At 42.9% G+C, this 22,515-nt stretch overlaps 1 protein-coding gene across 1 annotated transcript; it reads left to right on the top strand.

Annotated features, from left to right (window-relative positions):
- The first annotated feature begins 229 nt into the window (after positions 1–229).
- CREG2 (cellular repressor of E1A stimulated genes 2) lies at positions 230–17,664 on the top strand. The gene is made up of 4 exons (XM_008498114.2): positions 230–637; positions 2,981–3,150; positions 15,667–15,780; positions 17,517–17,664. The coding sequence occupies exons 1-4, from the start codon at positions 230–232 to the stop codon at positions 17,662–17,664; spliced, it is 840 nt and encodes a 279-aa protein (XP_008496336.2).
- The last annotated feature ends 4,851 nt before the right edge of the window (positions 17,665–22,515 follow it).

The following is a 22,515-nucleotide window of genomic DNA, read 5'->3' as shown; positions in this document are numbered from 1 at the left end:
GCAGAGCCAGCACTCCAGCCACCCCACGCACGGAGCGCCGGCCCCAGGTTGCTGCTCCCCGGAGCTCCCCGGGGCCGCTGGGGGGTGCTCTGGGTGTGGCGGCCGTGCGGGGTGGGGCGAGGCTGTGCGGCGTGGGGTGGTGCGGTGCGGGGTGGTGCGGTGCTGGGCGGTGCGGCGGCCGCAGGAGGGCGCTGGGGGAGCGTCGCGGAACCGGGGGTCTGCGCAGAAGATGTCGGCGGGGCGGCGGGTACCGGCCCGGTGGTGGTGGTGGGTGCCTACCCTGCTGTGGGGCAGCGTCGGGGGCTACGTGGTGGTCAGCTCGGTGTCCTGGCCGCTGCCCGAGGCGGGGGCGGCGGCGGACGAGCTGCACAGTTCCTCCACCGAGGAGGCTCTCCCCTCGCTGCTGGAGGAGGCGGGCGGCCTTTGGAAGCAGAGCTACCCGGCCTCGGCTTACCGGGAGGATGCGGCACTGGGCTCCGGGACGGCGGGGCGGCGGCCGGGGCAAGGGGCCACCCCCTCTAGGATGTTTTCCTACCGACGGGAGGGTGGCGGGGCACCGGGCCGAGCCGGGACCGCTCGCTTCCTCGCCCGCTACAACACCTGGGGCTTCGTGGCTACGCGGGCCGCCCACGGAAAGGTACGGTGCCTCCCGGTGTTCCTCTCAGAGCCCGCGGGCTGCCGCGGTACCGGCAACACAGCACAAAGCCCACTTCTCTCCTCATGCCTGGCGTGTCGGGCTCTTCCCCCGTCAGCAGCGGCGATGTCAGCAGCCACCGAAAGCGCGGAGAACAGAGGAACTCTTTCTAGGAAGAGAAATCGTGTACTGGACTACTGTGAGGGGGGCAGGCTTAAAAAAAAAAACCCAGCCAACAAAACACACCAGAGAGGCACAGAAAAAGCAGAATCTTTACGTCAGAGCCACAATGCTGGTTTTAGAGAGAGGCTTTTTCATGCCTTGCGGCATCCTCTGGCCCGCCCCTGGTCCTGGTCCTGGTCCTGGCCCCGGTCCTGACCCCCTCCATCCCTCTGGGCTCTGGCTAGCACCCGGTGAGCAGGAGAGAGGGAAAAGGAGGAGAGGAGCTGGGCTGCCACAAAATCTGTCCGTCCCGCAGCTGTTCCGCTCCACCAGCTTAAAGGATGATTTCTCTATCAGGAGCATTATGCAAAATAGCTAGGATGATCTGGAGAACTGGGGGCATATTTTTTTTTCAGCTTTTAAGTATTGTCCTTTTAAAAATGAAAGGTTGGATTTAAACACAGCATCCAATACCAGTCAGATTTTTTAAAAATACAACACGAAAAAGAATATATAAAAAAGGCCACTTCTCTTGAAAGTGTTCACAGGTTGATTAACATACATCTTAAAAACCAGATTAAGTTAAAAGCATGCTCATCTTCAGAAAGCTTGGCTGAGTTTGCAGCAGTTCGTGTTATGAAATACAAAGCAACAGGTTAAAAAAAGGCACCATCAAGTACATACAAGAAGCCTGTAATTCTACATCAGGTTGTCAGAGATCCTATTAAATCATATGATTTAACTCTTCTGGTTTATGCTATTGCCAGAAATCCCTGGTGGGATTACAGACATAATGTAGTCTGCAGTTAGTTGTCCGTAGTTACAACACAGGAGTAATCCAGAAAAATCAGATTAATAATAAAAATCAGTATTGACACAGAGAGTGTGTTGCTGCTGTGAATGTTGAGTTAAGCTGCCAGTGATCCCAGTTCTTTTTGAAAATCCACTGTAATATTAACCGTGCATGACAGACTGAGCAGTTCAGGCAGTGGAAGCATCATGCCCTGTCTAATATTACTGACAGCTGCATTACTTTTTTTTTACATTGTAGCTCTTAATTAAAAATAAGTATTTTTAGTCTCTGTGTTACATGTCTTAATTAAAGCATTCCTTCTAAGGAATGCTAACAAGGACCATTTATAAACACTGTGAGCATTGACATTTTAAAGACATATAAACATTAAAAAACATATATTTATGTTTTATATATAAACATAAAAAAACAGAAAACATGCAATCCAGGTAATAACATCATCCAGGGTTCTTTTATTAACCAGTCATAATTCATTTGATTTTGCTCTAAAGGATTTACCAGTTACATTGAATTAATGCACTGACTGATAACTTTACTATTTAACATTTAATTGGCCATGAGGAAAGAAATATCTGAAGATATGAAAAAGTAGTAATTCATTAGGTGTCTGTCATTGTAATTTATAACGAGATGAAAAGCATAGGAGTGTAAATCATTATGGAGAATATTAGCATGTGTCACTACTGGGCAAGAACATTTTTGCATAACCACTTTATGTTTGCAGGTCAGTGTATGGAAGAAAACTTTTGAAAACTTGGATCCCTGGTGTCCCCTCTCCTACAAGGGAGGAAAGTCTGCACTGTCTGGCTTGGTGGCTGAGACCCCCTGCCATAGCTGAGGCTCCTGCCCAGGCAGCTGAGCTGATGTCCAGCTTCACTGTAAACACAATTCTAGCTAAAATACCTTTCCCTTTCCTTTGGAGGATAGATGTGATCACACTGCAAATTAAGGCTGACAGGGGAGGCAAAAATAGTGTAAAAAGCAGGCTGAATCAAGGCTAAATTAGGCTCTGTCCTTTTGGGTTTGAGAAAAGGTATCAGCAGTGGTTTAGAGTAAACATTGATTGATGCTGATGATGTTGATTTTAATGCACTTAAACATTTTTAGTTTGGTAGCTCCTTTAAGCTCAGCAGCAGAGAAAATGCTCCCTGAAGTGTCCAGGACTGGAAAGAAGAAATAGAGGAGAGAGTGTTTTTCATAGAAGCATGATAGATCTAATTTAGAAGGTTTGTCTCAACATGTCAGTGGAAAATGGGAGACTGAGCAATTGGAGGTTACTGTACTCTCCGCTAGAGCCCTTGAGGGAATCTTTAATATTGTAAACCATCTATGTGCAAAGATGTAACTGGGTGCTTATTTGGATTTTGCAGCTCCACGGTGTGCCCTATGGGAACTGTTTACTTCTCAGTGATGGCCCCGTCAATAACAGCACTGGAATCCCTTTCTTCTATGTGACACCGAAGGATAACACCGTGGCAGATCTCCTGAAGAATCCCATGGCTTCTCTGACCCTGCCAGAGGCAGATGGAAATTTCTGCAGGTAACAGGTTTATCCTCCTTCTACCACCTTCAGTGGGAACACAGTCCTCAGAACAAAATGTTGGGTCCCTGCCGTGTCCTGCTTTTATTTTTGGCTCTCACCATCCACTCCAAGATCCTCCTTAGCTTTGTTTTGCAGTAGGTTGCCACATTAAAGGATGGAAAAGAAAAGCAGAAGTGTAATTGAAGTATATTGCAGTATCAACAGCTGTAGTATTTTTCACCTGGCATATTAACACAGCTAAATTTTAATTGCTTCTTGGAGCTGCCAGATAAAATCTAGGTGTTCAAGATCCCATTACAAGCCATAGCGATCCAGTCAATAAAGTTTATAGGGTTTCGAGTGTTGTCCAAGTCATGGTAAAACAGATACCTTTGCTTTGTTTAACAGCTTTGGAGGCCCTGCTGATTGCTTTGTCAAGGCACGAGCTCTCCATGGTCTGTAAGGGGGTCTCTTGAGTTCACAAGGTACACACTCAGTTTAATTTCCACCTTTTCTGAGGGTACAATTGCATATGGTATCACAGTTTTTGTCACCTAGTCAATAACTGATCCCTCACATAAAGGAAGATGGGTCTGAGATTTACGGATCTGCAGCTGGTCTCAGGTTCATCTCTCTGGAGGCAGCAATGAGTTGGCTTCTTCCTAATCATGTATACAAGGAATAGCTCCAGATCACTGAACCTTTATGTGTGTAAAATGTAGGTATGTAAGCTCAAAGATGATTCAGTTTTCTTCTCCATGCTTACCTCCTTGAAAATGCCATATATCTCTGCCATATGTTTGTTTACAGTCAAACATGTGGCAAACTTGGCTGGGTCACTCTTGTGTGAAGTGCTGTTTCCAAGGGCCCTTTTATGCAATGAGGTACATGACACTGAAATTGTGTCAGACAGGGCTCCCTTACCAAAGCAGTTCTTAGCTGGTTATTCTAAGGAGAGAGAAGAACTAGAAATTATAGGCTGCTTTAGAAAGAAACAGTATTGAAAGTTTCTACCCCAACTTAAGGTCCTCTCTGTGGGAGGAGAGAACTGGATCCCACGTTTCCCCAGATGGGGATTGCCTTGAGTACCATTGTGCCTCTCAAGCCTGCTTGCTGAGAACAACACTGGATAAGGCAGTGAATGGCAAATGAAAAGCACGTTGCTGTTGCACTTGTGTGTATTTGCCTCTAGAACCTACCCTCTGTTTTCTTGAGAGCTATATGGTAGTAAGATGAAATGTTTCTTAGCCCTAAGTTGTACAAGTGATTTCAGGCTGACATCCTGTTCCCAAAGAATCACAGAAAGTTAGGGATTGGAAGGGACCTTGAAAGATCGAGTCCAGCCCCCTGCCAGAGCAGGGTCACCTACAGGAGGTCACATAGGAACTCATCCAGGAGGGTTTTGAATGTCTTCAGAGAAGGAGACTCCACAACCTCCCTGGGTAGTGCTCTGTCACCCTCACAGTGAAAAAGCTTTTTCTTATGTTTACACAGAACCTTTCACGCTCCAACTTACACCCATTACCCCTTCTCCTGCCATTGGTCATCACTGAGAAGAGCCTGGCTGCATCCTCCTGACACTCATCCTTTACATATTTATATAAACATTAATGAGGTCACCCTTCAGTCTCCTACAAGCTGAAGAGTCCCTCAGCCTTTACTCATAAGCGAGATGTTCCACTCCCTTAATCACCTCTGTTGCTCTGCACTGGACTCTCTCAGGCAGTTCCCTGTCCTTCGGGAACTGAGGGGCCCAGAACTGGACACAAGATTCCAGATGCAGGCGGCCTCAACCAGGCAGAGAATGGAAATGATGGCTACCTCATGTGATGTCAAACACCTGACAGGAACCTTTTGTTGCAAATTTTTGCTAAAGTAATTCAGCTTTGAATGCTTGAGAACATCAACAGGATGCTGAAGTTAAGACATTATGGTTCTGCTTGTTCCTTAAAATTGGTTCATTAAATATTTTGAATTAATAATTTCAAATTTAAGTAAATATATATCAGTTGTTTCATGACAGGCTAGTGGACCTTATTGTTGCTTTCTTAGTGTTTTAATTCAATCAAATTGAGAGCAGAGTATCTAGACCAAGTTGTTAAAAATGTATGTTAAGCCCAATGTACTAGCACCTATCCAATGCCCTATTTTCAGAGGCTTAAGACTCAGACCAGGTTTCATTGATGATAAACACTGGTGTCGAGCCCTCTGGAAAACAACACACCCATTTCTGCACTTAAGTGTGGCATTTCATCCCTGACTTTAAACAGCCACCCTTGAAATTCTTTGCCTTTTATGTTTAACAACATCACCACCCAGTTTACCTGTTTGGAAAGTGCCAGTTCAGCAACAAATGAGAAATGCCGCATGATTTATAGAAATGTGAAATTCATATACATCACAGCCCTTCAAGAATATCTATTTGCTGTCTTTCTATTAAGTAACTATTAATTTCTAAACCCCACCACTACCGTTTTGTTCCAATGTGCTGCTGGTTGTCTTGCAGGCAGGGGCAACCTAGGTTTTGCCACCAGACTTAAGGCTCTTCTGCATCTCTCTGGTGAGAAGAAAGAGCTCTCTGGGCACCACCAAGTAGCTAAACCCTGATTTCCAGAGCAGCTTAAGCCAAAGCAATTACCAGTGGCCACATCCCTACTATCAGATGTGTGGTATCCTCCCCCCCCAGCTCTTACATAAACTCTGGCCTTTGTCTGACCCTGAGTTGAAACATAAATCTGAAGAAAATTAACCCAATGATGAGAATAAGGTTTTCTACTGGCTTTTCTTTTCTTCCCATTGCTGCCATGGCTCCTGGTCACACAGGCCTACCTCCTCCATTGAGTTGACCATATGGGGCGCCTATTTTAGCTCAGTAACCCAGCAGAAGCTGGGTTTTTAATTTTTTTTTTTTTTTTTTTTAATCCTGGATTCAATTTCCGCTGGTTTAGTAACTTGGATCAGCTCCTCAAGAGTCAGAGGAGTGTGAAGGAAAGGGAAAAGAGAAAGGTAGAGGAAACTAGGACATCCCCATTTTAGCATACTATTGTACTGTAAATACTGAGTTTACTACTGAATTGGGTACAAAGATTCAGAGTCTAATCAGTGCTCCTTGCATTACTTATTTCATTCCTAACGTTGTTTGTTTCTCATTATTTCTGAAGTTCTTATTTGGAACAGGTGTTGGCTGGCGTGAGCGCAAACAGCAAGTGATACAGAGAATGAAAAGCTGGGGCATTTGTTGAGTTGCAGTTTGTGTTTTTGGTGACAGCCAGGGGAATCTGAGCAAGCTTTGGAGCTCTCTCACAGCCAGGACACATGTGGGCAATGGGACTTTAACTCTCTTTTTTTTTCCCTTCCCTCTGTCAGCAGGGTCAGAAATTAATTTACATTTTAAACTAGAAACCCGTGAGTGATTTTAACTTTTGAAACTAGTAATGCCTTGAGCTGCAGCCATGTACAGCATCTGTGTGGGCAGCACAACAGTGAAGACAGAAAGGAACAACTGTCTGCAACCCCCTGTCCCCTGCCAGCTCCTGCTGGACAGCTTTCCACTGGAGAGTTGGTGGTGGAGAGCTGGCAGTGGGGAACTGTCCTGGACTTTAGTACAATATCTTCATTGATGATTTAGATGAGGGGATTGAGTCCATCATCAGCAAATTCGCAGACGACACTAAGCTGGGGGGGAGTGTGGATCAGCTGGAAGGCAGGAGGGCTCTGCAGAGGGACCTGGACAGACTGGAGAGTTGGGCTGATTCCAACGGGATGAGGTTCAACACGGCCAAGTGCCGGGTCCTGCACTTTGGCCACAACAACCCCATGCAGCACTACAGGCTGAGGACAGAGTGGCTGGAGAGCAGCCAGGCAGAAAGGGACCTGGGAGTCTGGATTGACAAGAAGCTGAACATGAGCCAGCAGTGTGCCCAGGTGGCCAAGAAGGCCAATGGCATCCTGGCCTGTATCAGGAACAGAGTCGCCAGCAGGTCCAAGGAAGTGATTCTGCCCCTGTACTCAGTCCTGGTGAGGCCACACCTCGAGTACTGTGTCCAGTTCTGGGCCCCTCAGTTCAGGAAGGATATTGAGGTGCTGGAGCAGGTCCAAAGCAACCAGGCTGGTGAAGGGACTCGAGCACAGACCCTATGAGGAGAGGCTGAGGGAGCTGGGGCTGTTCAGCCTAAAGAAGAGGCGGCTCAGGGGAGACCTCATCACTCTCTACAACTCCCTGAAAGGAGGGTGTAGCCAGGTGGGGGTTGGTCTCTTTTGCCAGAGGACTTTCAACAAGACAAGAGGGCATGGTCTTAAGTTGTGCCAGGGGAAGCTTAGGTTGGATATTAGAAAGAATTTCTTTACAGAGAGAGTGATCAGACATTGGAATGGGCTGCCCAGGGAAGTAGTGTATTCTCTGTCCCTGGAGATATTTAAAAAGAGACTGGATGTGGCACTCAGTGCCATAGTCTGGGAACCGCAACGGTGGTTCAACGGTTGGACTTGATGATCTCTGAGGTCCTTTCCAACCCAGCCAATTCTATGATTCTATGATTCTAAAGAAAACAAGAGTGTCTGGATACTGCTAGCCAGCTTTCTAGCTCTGTTGTGGCCAGCCCAAGCATCCTTCTCATGGTGCTCTCTACCTGCTGAGATAGCCAGGCTGTGCCATGCAAACAGTATCCTTAGCACACAGCTTTATGACATGGCTCAGTTTCTGTAGAGCAGGTTTCTTCCACTTTGTAACTCAAGCTATATGAAAAGCAAAACCTTTTACTCTGGGAGACCTCAGATCCTCCTAGCATTAAGATGGTATCTGTGGCGTTTCCTTTGCAAATGAAAGTGATTATTATAGATGGTTTTAATAACAGAAGTTTTCTTGGTCAAGGGCATCGTTAATTGCTTTTGGCTTCAAAATAATTATACAATATAGCTAAATGAATAATGCTCTGTGTGAGAAAGTTCACGTCCTTGTATGCCAGCAATGTATTTGTAGCTTGTTTTCATTTGGATTTTATTAGAATTTCATTATTAACCTACTCTAAGTTGCAAGACTGAAATAAATGTGAAAGCTAGTTGATGCCTGTAGTCAATGCTTCAAGGAGTATTTGGCACTCTCCTGAAAAATGCTTTTGACCTATTGAACGCAAAATAAATCTGTTGCCTTTAGAAAGAAAACATAGCTGACATTTCAGTAGTCTTCTTTCATCTAATGAGTATCAAGTAGTGGCATGTAAGTGGTGTGCTTGTACATCAGTTAGATATTAAATATATTTAGTAGCAAATTTCATTTGTTTTGCTCCAGAACAGACTCAAATTCCAAGCCTTGACAATAAATATTTTCGCTTCTGGAATTATGAGGAACACAGAGTGCCCTTTTTGGTTCTCCAGCCTTAATACTTAACCAGCTGAAGAAAAAATTTGAAAAGCCTAAACAAATAGAAAAACATTTAAAAAAAAAAAAAAAGAGAGAGCTGGGATGCCTCTGAATAGACACTAATTGCAAGACACTGTGATGTTGCAGCTACAGTCTGGATTCCTCATCTCTGACCTAGGGCCTAGGGATTGCCATTTCCCAGAGGGAGATGGGCTGCAGCTCTCTGAGAAGGCTCTCAGATGGCCCCGCTACAGAAAGCATTCGTTAGTAACTACACTGCATCCTATCTGGGGCTGATAAATGGATAATAGAGGCAAGAAAAAATTAAATGATTCAGTGCTATAAATAGACTAAACTGGCGTGTCTATTCCACAGACAAGCTGAAAAGATTGAGTCCCATTCTTACAGGCTTTCAGAGGGAGGAGGACTGAGCCCGACATGAAAGAATAGAGCAGCTATTGTTCTAATCACATTTCCCTACACAGAGGCTGCTCAGAGGATCTCCCTTTCCAGATAAGCTCCTGGCCTTGCCTCATTACAGCTGCAGTCTGGGAAACAGGCAATTAATTTTAGACATGTGTTGCCTCCTTGACATCAGGTTCAGCACATTCACAGGGACCAACTGCAGGTGCTTTCTTAGAGAAGGAGCTGCCATGAGCTGGTTTTCACAGAAGGGAAAAAGAAAGAAAATTAATGAACTTTGGGGTCAGTCCATGTGTTTGCTTTCCTTTGCTATTAGTTTGGAGGATAGTGTCTCAAATCCACGCTGCAGGCTGTGAGTGGTTTTGGGGGACCCAGGTTTCTGTCCTGGTTTATGACCTCCACCAGGGGTTCCATTAGAGTTCCATTTGGTTCCATTAGAGACATTTTACCCACCCTGCTTCATCTACTGCTTGAGGTAGGAGGTTGACATGATGTAAGTGGATATAAGCTGGCTCTGTGGGTTTCCTGAACTCTGCGCTGAAGAGCCTGATGGAAAGTGTTGAGCATCTCCAGTGCTTCTGGATACTGCCAGGCCATGGGAAGAGGAAGGAAGTCCCATGGGTTAGGGCCCATCCTGATCAGCAGTGTGCATAAACTGCTGACTTCATTCCTGGGCAATCCTGAGAGACAGTAAGGTTGTCATGAGTGGCAGGCACAACCTTTAGGATGTAAGCTGAACATCCAGCAAACCTCTGTGTTTGTGGGGTCACTGTTAGTACAAGGATGAAAGTAAGTAAGAAATTTGGCACTGCAGCTTCTCACAAAGAGAAATGACGCACACAGAATGCAAAGGCTGAATCCAGACATCCCTCAGTTTTTGAGATTCACCTCCTGGTTCTGTGGCATGGACAGGTTTCTAGTTCTGGTGTTTACATTGGCCCTTTTTAGTCATATGCAAATAATTATGTCAGTAGCTGTTCCTGAAAAATCTGTATTTAAAAAAATCAAAATAGATACCAAATTAGAAGGTCAAATATGAAACCTACTATTGTTATGACCAGTGCACACAATATAGCTCTAAATTACTATTTTTTTCCTGTATTCTTAAATAACCAACTTCCCAAAATCCCTTCCTACTGAACTAGTGTGTGTTTCTCTGACTCTGTTTACAGAAATAGTTGGTGCTGTGATTTTTGGTTGGGTTTTTTTTCCTGCCCTGTGAAATGCCTAAAGTGGAACTATATATACATTTCCTGTCTGAAACATATTGTGATTGTCAATGAAGACAGACAAACAGACTGACTTCGCTTAACAAATTCTAATGAAAATATTCTAGAGAGGATTATCTTCTAGGAAAAGTGGAAATATTCAAAACACAAAACCAGGTATGCTTCAAATACAAACTCCCTTAGATGCAGAAGAGCCATTATACCAATACTCTTCAGCTCCCAAGCCTGACATCAGATTTAGAATGGAAGACTGCTCTTCCAAAAGCAAAGATGCCTTTAATCTTTGCTGGCTGTTAAGCATGGTTGATAAAGAAATTTTTCTCAAAATCAAAGCTGGGCAGGGCAAAACTGCCCTGCCATATCCAGCTGAAGGCCAGCAACAGCTTTTCAGATTATGAGACTGCTTTCAGCAGAGATTTGGTTTGACGTTCATGCCACACAGATTAGCAGCACCAATAAATTCTTTCAGCTTCAGAGGTAGTTAGTGGTGAGCAAATGAAATGTATGAGGAGGATAAACTGCTTTTCAAAATTTATGACACTTATAAATCAAAATTATAAGCACTTGACAGTAATTTTCTGAGGCCACGGCATTTCCTCCCTTCCTTTCTGTAGATTTTAGAGGACAAAAAAATTCCTGCCATGTATTGTATATTCTAGAAAATAACTTTGAGTCTTCACTTTCTGCCCAGTTTGGAGCGAGGTGAAGAGGAGCCCTGCACAGGGTGACAGAGTGCCTACCTTGTGTCTGTGGAAGGTGGCAGGGATGAGCTGTTCCAGCAGGCTGTCCCCACCTCCTAATTGTGTGGTTTTGTATGGCTGCTGCTGCTGCTCTAGAGAAGGTCAGGAAGTGTGGAGACACTCATTGCCCTTATGCCACACCATCAGCTGTGTGCTCTGAAGTACAAAAAAATGTAGGAAACTGTTCTCCAGGTCTTTCTTCTTGGCTCTGAATCTCTCCAACTTCTTTTCCATTCTGCTCAAGAAATACAGGAGTAGAAGTTAGAGCTTTCTCACAGGGCAGGGAGAACTGTGTTCAAGGGAGATGGGGAGAATTTCTGGTCCTGACAGGGAGGATGGAAGGTCCTGTCTTCTGAGGGGAGTGGAGGAGAAGAATGGCAGCTCCTCTATGGGAAAAGGAGGCTGGGGAAGAAAGAAGAAAAAGAAAGATTACCCTCCATAGACCCCTGCTTCCTCCCCCCAGTCCCTGAAGCATTACTGAGCCCTCCCATCTTCCTCCTACTGATTCCTTCTTGGGATCACCTGGCTCTCCTTCCCAAGTGCCTCCCATACTCCTTATTTGCCTTTATTGCTGATCTGTGCCAGATCTGTTTCACCTCACTAACAGACTGCAGAGGCTGAGAATGAAAGTAATATTCAGGGGTACTTTTGGTCAGAAACCCAGAGATGGAGCATCATCAGTCAAAGCAGAGATCTCAGCTGCAAAAGGGCATCCTGACAAAGTCCAGCCATCATGACCTCATGTGCCAAAATAACTGCATCAGCAGAACAGTAGGTTCATCAGATCTGGACTTGGCTAGCTGTAGAGGAACCTTCTAATTAAAATCCAAGAGATGGCTAGTGTAGTAAACAATTTAATAAGCAGGTGGCACTCTTTACTCTGAATAACTCTTGAACTGTGACCCAGAAAGTGTAGAAGTGGTACACAGTAAAACAAGTGGGACGTGTTCATCAGCAGTGTGCTTTGTGGTATTGCCTTGCTGTTGGGAAACACATTTCACTTGGAGACAGATTTCTTCATCAGCTCAGTAAAGCTGACACCTTTGTAAGTAAAATGTGGCTCATGCTCTCATCTCATATGTTTGGAAGAGACAACTGCCTGGTCTGGGTCAAACTGCATACCTAGTTTTTTCAGTGCAAGCAAAGGAACAGAGGCAATCAGGTTCCTTCACAAATCAGATGAGTAACTAAGATCATCTCTCTTAATGCACTGTATTCTTATAAAATGCATTAGCTGAATCTTCTTCCATGTTAATCTGGCTTCTCCCCATTTCTGCAACAAGGTATATGTATTTTACATAAGCATAAAAAAATGGAAGTGTCCTTAGTGCTTGTTCTCCTTCCACAGTTTCCTGCTTTTCCTTCCCCTCCATTCCTATTTTATCACAGCTTTCCTGAAACCCTCTCCAGGGAGACAGGGAACCCAATTCTGGTAAAGACAAGGCCTGAGAAGCCACCTTGGGTTTCTTGACAGAGTGGCAGTGTCACTATCTCTCCCTCTGGTTTTGCCTCGTGTTCACCCCCAGTCAGCAGGGGAGAAATGTTGTATAAGGCTGCTCCTCCACACCTGCTTGTTCCTGTGCCAACAAAGACAAAAGGGACCCAAGGACTGGGAGCTGAGTATGTATTTATTTATACAGAAGGCAAGAAACTACTAGAGAATGTATGATCAGACCTCTAGAGATGAGACAGCAGAATACTTTAGTAAATATAACTATTTGTCCCTGGTATCCCTTTATTATCTTTGGTGAAAGTATGATATATTGCCTGGTTATATCCCTTTACTCCTAGGAAGCAAAGCCTGTACTAACACTAGTTGCAGTAGTTAGTGTGACTGAAAACTCAAGTCCTGTTTACAATAGAGGTAGAAGTGGTAGCTGTAAGTTTAGTGATTTTTGATGGTTAAGGAAGTATAAACTTAATCATGCCTTATTAAGGAAATACTATGCCAAAAAATTATGCAGAAAAATTTACTGCAGAATATGAAGGGCTCCTTTGACAAAGAAATCCTCTAATTCTAGTGTAAGTTTAGAATTCAAAGTTTTTATTCTGAAACAGAAAACCTATGATAAGAGGCAGTGCTAAAAGCAAAGCCAACAAAGTAATAATACAGTGTACTGAACTCAAATGTATCATTGTCCTGTTCAGCTGTTCTGAAACTTCATCTAACATAATCTTTACAAATAATTTGTTTGTTTCACTTCCCAGAAAAAGACTCTCTAGAATATTACTCCAGTGTGCAAAATTTAGTCTGAGTAGCTTTAGCTGGGAATTATAGTATTGTGTGTGTTCATTAGTGTTAAGCCCTTACTCATGAGCAAATCACATAGAGAAAAACTTCATACAGAAGAAAGAGGTTGGGGAAAAAAAACAAACAAACCAGAAATAAAGTCATTCCAGGTATGAATGTAGAGTGAGTAGGTTTTGTTGTCAGCCAAATAGGCAGAGAGCAGTTTTTCCTGTGAACTGGAGAGGCAACACAAGTCCTACCAGGAAAAACCATCTCAGCAAAGTCAGGCAGGATTCACTGCTTAACCACAGCAACCTCAGGTTTATTGTCTCCTCAGTATCAACGAATGCACTTTTAGAATAAACATGCATTTGCATGAAAAGATCAAACAGTTGTAATTTTAGAAGGTGTCAGACTAAACTCTTACTGCTCCTGATCATGCCCAAATCTATCACATTGATTTGCTCTGTGAAATGCAGACATCCTTCAGTAACAATCCCTTTCAACACCTCTCTGAAATTAAACATCTGACCTAGGAGCTATACCCAAGAAAGGCACTTGCAAATACACCTGGTTTTCCCAGCTCTTTAGTTATTTTATCATACTGTTAGGCTCCAAGTAGACAAGTGGTTTCACACACACAGATACACTGAAGTTTTGCTAGTGAGGAGTCTCTTCCCTTCCATCTTTTTAAGAATCATCTAGTCAAATATATGAAGTTATGTAGCAGTATTGATACAATTTTAGGATTACATGCAAAAGATAACAATATTTCAAAAGATCACTTCAAATGGACTTTTTTAAGAATCTGCTGTCCAGGGCCAACAGCTGCAAGAGTTGCCCTGGCTGCTGGAGATGCAGGCCCTTAGCTGACACCCTTCATACCTGGGATTCAGCCCCTCTCTTACAGCTGCATACAATGTGTTTTCTTGTATTTATTTGTGTTTTGGTGTGTGAGCTTCTTGTTGGGCCCTGGACACTGAATGGCCACACAATACCTACAGCCTATGAAAAAGAAATGGCAGGACCTATGAGTGTCCTTGGGGCATGGAGCTGCTGCTGCTTAGGGACAGGATGCTCTCAGCCACTGGGAAACTGCATCCTTGGGATGCCACAGGAGTTAGCACTGAGGATCTATAGTGTGCCACAGTGACCAGGTAGACTGAATATACACTGATAGAAACAAACCCAGTGTCAGGGCAAAGGATGCAGATTTTAAGGTGCTGAGAACACCACTCATTGATTACTTCATAATCATCATTAAAAAAAAATGGTACTACAGAATGTTAGATCATCATTTATTGATGGGAACAGAAAGTTTGAGCTTGATCTTTGGCACCCCCTCCAGACAACTGCTGTTCCAGACTAACATCCTAAAGATGATGTGCCTCCAAATAGCTCTTTGGAACTCAGGCTACAGAGAATGTCAAGTGTTTGCTGAGCATAGCTGAATAACAATCAGCCCGCTATACTTCCTTGGATATTCCTCCTCATGGCCCTGTCTATAAAAGCAGACACTTTATCCAGTGAGCTACACAGTCTTTCATAACCATCTGTGGGGAATCTGCAGGTGTTAAATTAGCTGCAGGAGGATGCCCATATGCTTTCTGCATGCATTAGACACATACTGAGAAGTCTTTTAAAAAAAAAAAAAAAAAAAAAAGAGCCATTGCAGATTGCACATAGTTAAGGCTAAAGGGCTCAAGCCAAGATCTTTAAGTAAAATTGCACATATATGAGATGTAATTTGCTGCTTCAGATAAAAACATGGAGAAGAAGAAATGCAGTCTTCATTTCCTGATGTAGTTCTCAGGGTTATGCTCTTATGTGGGGACATGATCCTGTGAGATGCTGAGCAGTCTCAAACTGCTGGCAATGGGACTTGGGACTGCTCAGCACTTGCCATGGTCAGTCCTCTACAGTCAATTTACTTATGATTTATATCTTTATATTGTATATGTCAGAGTCAGCAATTGCCCCACAGACACTAATGGGAGTTATTTATTATTACTGTGCAGGAAGAGCCAAAAATCAACAAGTACCTCCCCTATTTCTGCCTGAAGAATGAAGTCAGTTGGAGAATTTTTAATACATCTTACTTGTCTCTTTGATATAAAGCAGTTGAAAAATGGGTGAAAATGAGCAAGGATTGAGTTTATAGGATAGGCACAAGGAAAATACCTTATGTTTTACACACAGGCACACGTGTGTGCACTTATTTTGTAAGTATGAGCACAGACTAATCATATCACTAGTTCTTTTCAGAATCCTGTATTTAAGTCTGTACATGTCTGGGAAAACTTCAATTTTTCATGTTTTTTACAGTCTAACATGTATTAAAGAGCATAAATTAGTATTAAGCAAAAATCTACAGCAAAGATCTGTTTCAGGTAAATATTCCTTCAAGTGCCTCCCCGAATGTTACATCTGAGCATAAAAAATATTTCCAAGGCTTGACGAAATATTGCACATTTTTATATGTGAGCAAGAATTCATATTTCTCTAAAACCCTTAACCAAGCTATTACACTTGGGCCTTTTTCTCTGTGCACAGAAAAAATGTAATTGATCCAGAGGATCCAAGGTGCACCAGGCTGACTCTTATGGGACAGATGGTCACGGTGCCTCCAGAGGAAGTGGAATTTGCCAAGCAAGCAATGTTTTCCAGGTCTGTATGGAACAGAATGTAGAATGCAACCCATAGGTTGAGACAAATATATGGATGTGGCTGTTTGGTATGTAAATTCTGAGAAGTAACAAGCCTGATCTTTACTTTGGGGCCACGAAGCATGCTGGCTCCTACTAGCTCTTGAGTTAAGGAAACATGGAAATGCAATATATCAGTATTGGGCTCTGGTAAAGTATGTGGTTTACAATCTGTGGATTATGCAAACAGTTCACCTGGTTCTGAGGAGAGATTCCATAAATCCAGTGTGTATTTTTTACCTCCAGTGATTCTTCAGCACCTGAGGACAAGTAGTGCTCTTCAGCCACAGTGCTTTACTCAGAGCAGAGGTCTGCTGCCTTTGGGTTGGTGACTGTAGGCTGGAGCTTACGGATTTTAGTACCTCTCCTGACACACCACAACAACTGCTACCAAATCCATAATTCTTACTGACCAGTCTCCCTTGAAAAGATTCAAGAACAACCCTGACACATACACACACGCCCAGGGTGTGCCCCCCATGCCCTCCAGTGGGTCTTCAGAATAACAGGCATGGGAAGCCCAAACCATAGGTAGGGCACACACCTCCGACTCAGGCTGCCAGGGATGGTCCTGGCCAGTCATGTATTTCTGGGAAACTAGGATGAGCTGGGATGCAGAACAGCCCAGAGGCAATACTCTCTCTGGCCTGCTGGAAGGTCTCAGGGTGGAGATCCCCCAACAGGGGCTCTATTGGCACACGAACCTTTTTTACAGACTTACAGAATTCAGATTCCTGCATAAGCCAGAGTCCACCAGCACCTTGGCAGTGGATGCTCTGCTGTCAGCAAGCAAAAGCCAGACTGGCACAGTGAGGGCTGCTGGAGTTCACCCCATCCAATGCCAGCAGCATCTGGAGCCACTTCCCCATGCCACAGTCAAGGATGCTCAGATGGATAACTCAGAAAATGGTGGAAACCCTGGGTCAAACCAATCATTTCCTCTGCAGAGACCTCTGCAAGGGTAGGGGGCTCTGGGCCAACCCTGCCTGACTTGCATTGCTTCCCCCTGTGCTCCCACACACACTACATCTTGATCCACTGTATCCTCTCCATGCACTGCTGACAAGCACCCCACAGCATCCTCTGCAGGTGCACTCGTGGGAGCTTGGGGATCAGACATCTGCACCCAGTATTGCTGGTGGGGTGAATTTGAGCTAGCTGTAAGGGCAGGCCCAAGAAATGAGACAAACACAGGGCAAGAAGGCTTGAGCAGGTGAGAGCTCAGAAAGGCTGTCCTCTGCCTGCTAGCCAGTTCTGTTAGCTCTCCTGATGTACCACAACTGCTACCAAAAATGTCATATTTTCAGAACAGTTTCCTTTGAACAGACACAAGCAGGACCCTGACATATCTTCAGAGAATCTCCTCTAGCTATTTTTCACTTATGTAGAGATCAAACAACATTTGCCTTTGGAGATGGGGTTCTGTAACAGGGGAGCTGGGGTGTTTGCTGGCTGCCTTCCTTACAGTTCTCACCAGACTGGGGTGTGGAAGATCATCACAGACCTTACTGGGGGTTGGGGGAGATGGCACCAAAAATGAATGGTGGTAGTCCTGAGATCTGAGGTTTCACTCTTGCTGAGCACATTAAGCTGGAGAAAAAAGTAGACTGTGCATATACTTTGGCACATATTTTAATTTTATTTTTCTTCTCTTTTTTCTTTTTTTTTTTTTTTTTTTTTTTTTTTTTGGCCTTCCAGGCACCCAGTGGTAAGAAAGTGGCCTCGCAGCTATGAGTGGTTTTTCATGAAAATGAACATTGAGCACATCTGGCTTCAAAGCTGGTATGGAGAAGTTTCTGCCATTGCAGTAGAAGAGTATTTAAAAGCAGTTCCAAGTAAAGGATGATTGAATGGGCTTTGAGATAGAGATCTTCTAAGTTTCCTTTCCAAACACTTAAAATTTCGTGCTAGATAGTTATTTTACTGTGATTTTTTTTTACCCAGAAGGTTTCAAAATAGCCCTTTCTTACATGGAGCAGAGTGAAAATAAACCAACACAGACTTTCTAATTACAAAGGAGAGGTGAATACTAGCCCTACCCTGCAATGTACAAACGTGTCATTTCAAACAGGCAATGCGTCATCTTGAATGCTGCTTAAAAATGCTTTGTATCTGTTTGTTTTGACTTTTATTGCTGCTCACCCACAGGGAAACTACAATATGTGCTAAATATAATGTTCTGATTTACAGAAAAAGCAAATTGCGTACTCAGAACCCTCTACGCATTGTGGAGGTATTATTGCTGCTTGATCTTCCTTGATTTGTAAGTACTCTAAGATAAACTTCATAGCTGCAAATTGAGATATTTAAGTTTTAAACAATAATTTGCTAAAACTCTCCTCATTTGCTGACTTACATTTTCTATATATGCTTTTCCCTGATTATCTAATTTGATATTTCACTTGGAAATTGAGTAGAAGTTATCTTTTTTAGTGGAAAAAAATGCAAGTGACTCAAACAACATGGCTTCAGTATAACTTGTCTCTCTCTGACACAAAGCTGGTTAAACACACTCAGGAACCAAACCACATCAGCCCCACAAGGAGTATACCAATACAAGTACAAATATTCCCATAAGAAGGATTTAGGTAAATGTTCTCAGCTAGCATGTTCCTGTTATGAAACAAGAAAAGTATTTTTAATAGCTCGTAGCCCCATTTTTTTGAATCCTTCAACTACCACTTTAATTCACTTTTGTAACTGATTTTTGGAAACCATCACTAGCTCACCTAGGGATGGAGCCAGTCCCTTAATTCTGTTTCCTCATCAAGTTTTAAAGGGCTTGTTCATCAATTTATTTTTTAAAGAAGCTTAAAGATAGGTAGATATTTCAGGCCATGAAAAACTCATTTTCCTTGTGTGGAAAGTGCAAACTTTGTTGCAAACGCATTATGAATAGACATGTGGTAACACCAAAAGAGTTCAAAGGTATTTTTATTCACCTTCAGCCCTTTCTCTTGATGTCTAGGTTAACTTTCTCTGCAGTTCCTAAGAGTATCACATAAAGAAAGGTTCCATGGCTGACCAGCCAAGTCATTATACAGTTTGCAAATTACACAGCTGATCTCCCTGCTACATTAAGAAACAGACACGCTGAAAATGAGATTTCTGTGCCTGTGGGGAAGGTCTTCCACCATCCCTGGGAAGGCACCAGTGCTCTGGACACCAACCTGCACAACCACTGAGATGAGGAGGAGCCTAGATCCCCAGGCAAGTGACCTGAGCTTGTACAAGTTAATCCCCAGGCAGATCTCAGAGGCAGCTGTGTGAGCTATGACCAGCTGGAAGCCAATTAAGTGTAACTGAGTTTATTTCGGTTCAGGCACAGAGAGAGAGAGTCCTTCCCAGACTGAAGCATCATGCTGGTTTAACTATCAGGGGCACTTAGCCCTCAGGTGAGTTCAAAGCTCTGGGCATCACTAATATTCCAGATATTCTGTAAAAAAGACAAAGAGAAATGTGGGTGAAAAACTTATAAGCATGTTTTTTTCCTGTCTCATTGCCAGAGTCACTGTTAGCAGTGCAGATATTATGCAGAGGTAGTTACACAGGAGGAGGGAGGATACTGCCTCAGTCTGTTTCCTTTTGGGTTTTTTCTTGTCAGATGAGCAGCATTTTCCCATTTGAGTTTGCCCCCAAATCTTTCACTGTGTAGTACTGAAGCAAAACATCCTATTCTGTACAGATTTATAGAATACCATCATGTGAAATCCTCCCCAAGTGGCATCATTTTGCCACAGAGAGCTTTGTCCAACATGGATTTGATACTTTGTGTATTACAATTAATGAGACTTTAAAAACTAAGTTAGCAGGCAGAGCACTAAACCTTGTAAGGGAAACTTCACAGGTCTCATATTTCCCTGCAGTTTTCATTATATGTTTCACTATCCCAGTTCACTATTATTCCCAGGGAAACTCGAACTGCCTGTTCTCTTCCCCCACCCCTAAACACACATACACTTAGATTAAGCAGATCCAGAATATGAGCTTAGTGTTTAAACAAGCTGAAGAGGAGAGGAAGAATTTTAGAAATGCTGCTGTTGCTATACTCTCAATTTCTCTTACATCCTTAGCCTGGTAACAGTGACATGGTCCCACATACCATCCATTAAGTTGCTAACACTCTTGCCTTAAAGCAAGGGATTGTACTTCTGAAGGCCAGTAGAGCTTTAGCTGTTGAAGAAGTTAGTGTGCACTGAGAAAGGCTGTGAATTTACAATGCCTTACTTGCTATAAGTTGTCTCCCTGCACACCAAGATTAATTAAAGTAGGTTCTGTATCATAAACTGACATACTGATCAAGATGCTTTTCTATATGGACCTGCTGTGAGCCTCTTGACAGAATCTGAAAACAGAACAGTGAGGCAGGTGAAATGCTATCACTTAAATCACCTGTTCTCATTTCATGCTTCCTTCTCCCAAGGAACAGCTACTATAAAAGTCTTCGAAAGTCTGTAGAAATTAATTTAAAAGATGACCTGCGGGTTTTAAATGGGGTTTTCTTGAGGAAAAAAAAAAAAAAGGGAGGAGATGGTAGTGTGCTTTACTGGTCTTTCCATTATTAATGATATAACAGTTCCAATTTTTCTTTAAACTAATGTCTCAAGTGATACTGGTAAGCACGTGGTGAGTGATATTTGTCAAAGCTTTTAACCCAAAGAGTGCTATTGAGATATCATAATAAAATCATAGTTCCTTGGACTGCAAGGGGTCTCATCTTGCTTTAGTTCAAGTCAATAGCAAAAAACCTATGTACTTGGTGTGCTTTAATTACTAGATCAAATAAGTATTTTTATAAAAGGTCTTAATGGGCCCTTGTGAACTTATTAAGTATTTCAACTGCTGATGTGTAATTTATTTCCACGTGTTCTGTATTTTAGTTATTTCTGTTGTTCCCCCAAAAAGCTGGTTGTGCAACGTGTGTTATTTAAAACTTTAACTGTGGTTTTGCAATATTTAAGAGATGCATTTAGTCATGTCTGTATACTTGCTGAAAAAAAAGGAAGACAAAGTTCGAAACCTGGGTTCTGACCTCTTGCTAACTTGTGCAAATGTAATGCATGCACGGGATTTAAGCACAGCTCGTTTGAACCTCTGTTCTTATTTAACCAAAGAATGTTCCATTTCTGCTGAAGTTTTCATCATCAACGGATGAAATGCAACCTGTCTCATTTCTGGATGCGAATTGCAATTTGCAATGTATTTTGATTTCTAAAGATACTGAATGTTAACAAAATGCCTATGGAGAAGAAATGCAAATAAACCAAATATCAAAGTGGAAACTGCTGTTAGAATATTCTTGAGTCTGCAGAACAGCATTAGCCAGAGTAACTGACCTTTTGCTGACAGCCAATTTAATTTATGACTGATCTGAACATCTGCTTTTCTTTTTTCATTTTTCCTCAACTGAGCTGATTTATCTCAAAGTATCTCCGGGAACTGAGACTCAGAGATGCATTGGTACAGCCTCGCTTTTCTCAGGAGAAAAATCTAGCCAAGCACCTTTCATCTTTGTCTTCTCATTACTGTCAGCTTTGCTTTCACTGTGGCAGTCAAATGTCACTCTTAACCAACATTTGCTCTTCTTTTCTGCATGTGGGGACCGAGCACTCACCTCTCAGTTTTGCATTAATGGTGTTTTGGAATTTTCCTCAGTGGTATTTCTTCTCTTGCTAGCCTGGCTCTTACAAGTTCTTGTTACAGCTTGTTCTCTGCTGTCTGCTTTCCTCTGGCACGTTTTCTTAAGCCAAGGCTGACAATTTACCCTTTCATCTTGCTTTCTTGCACAGTCTCCTTTCAACAAAATTCAGGCTTTCTCACTAAAATTCCCACTTCATATCCAATAAGGGTTGTAGGAAACAGGCTTTCCTACTGTAGTTCCACTTTGCAGTCTTTGTCATGCCACTGGTTGGACTGCATTTGCTGTGAGGACCATGACAAGTTTCCTAACCTATACAAATCACAGTCAACATCAGTTTCCTATTTCCAGTGACTCCATATTCTCACAAGAACATTCCCTGCAGCTGTTCTCTTCCTTTCTGTTAACTCTTTTTATCCCATTTCTGAAGTGATGCCTATTCTGATTATACTGTGTCTTTCACTATTTTTTTTACTATAAAATTCTTATTTGACCAAGATTTTTTGACTCATTGGAGTCCTGTCACTTATTTAGATCTGCTTTTTGCCAAACATTGCATTTCTCCTTCCGAATTGTCTGTCCTTCAACACAGCTTTACCATTTAGCTGCTTCTACGCTGCCACCATCTTCACATCCTCTCCCATCTAACAGTCTCCTGCTCCTCTGCTGCCTTATTCTCTTTTCCCTGATTTTTAATTCATTAACTGTTTTTTTTTCTGTGTTCTTCCCTTCATTTCCAATCCTGCTCCACAGCCACCTGCACATCGCTGTCTGCTCAGTCTTCACTGTCTTCTTAGTTTTGCTAATTTAATCTTGCCTTAATAATGCTCAGTGCCTTTGGAGGGAGTCCTAATACCACCAAGTATTTGGGGAGAATGCTAAAGGGTTACTTTAAAAAAATACTTCAGGTTTGAAACTACTTATTTATTAATATTTTATTTTAAATTTTATTTTCTTCTATTTAAACACTGACTGTGGAACAGAAATGGGAACATATTGGCCTTGGTGCTGACACAGAGTAGAACAGTTCACTCAGCTCATAGCTTTTGTGTGACGACA

Source organism: Calypte anna, chromosome 1, assembly GCF_003957555.1.
Source record: "Calypte anna isolate BGI_N300 chromosome 1, bCalAnn1_v1.p, whole genome shotgun sequence".
NCBI lineage: Eukaryota > Metazoa > Chordata > Aves > Apodiformes > Trochilidae > Calypte > Calypte anna.
Note: the sequence above shows the minus strand (reverse complement) of the source record. Positions and strands in the feature narration are given on the sequence as shown.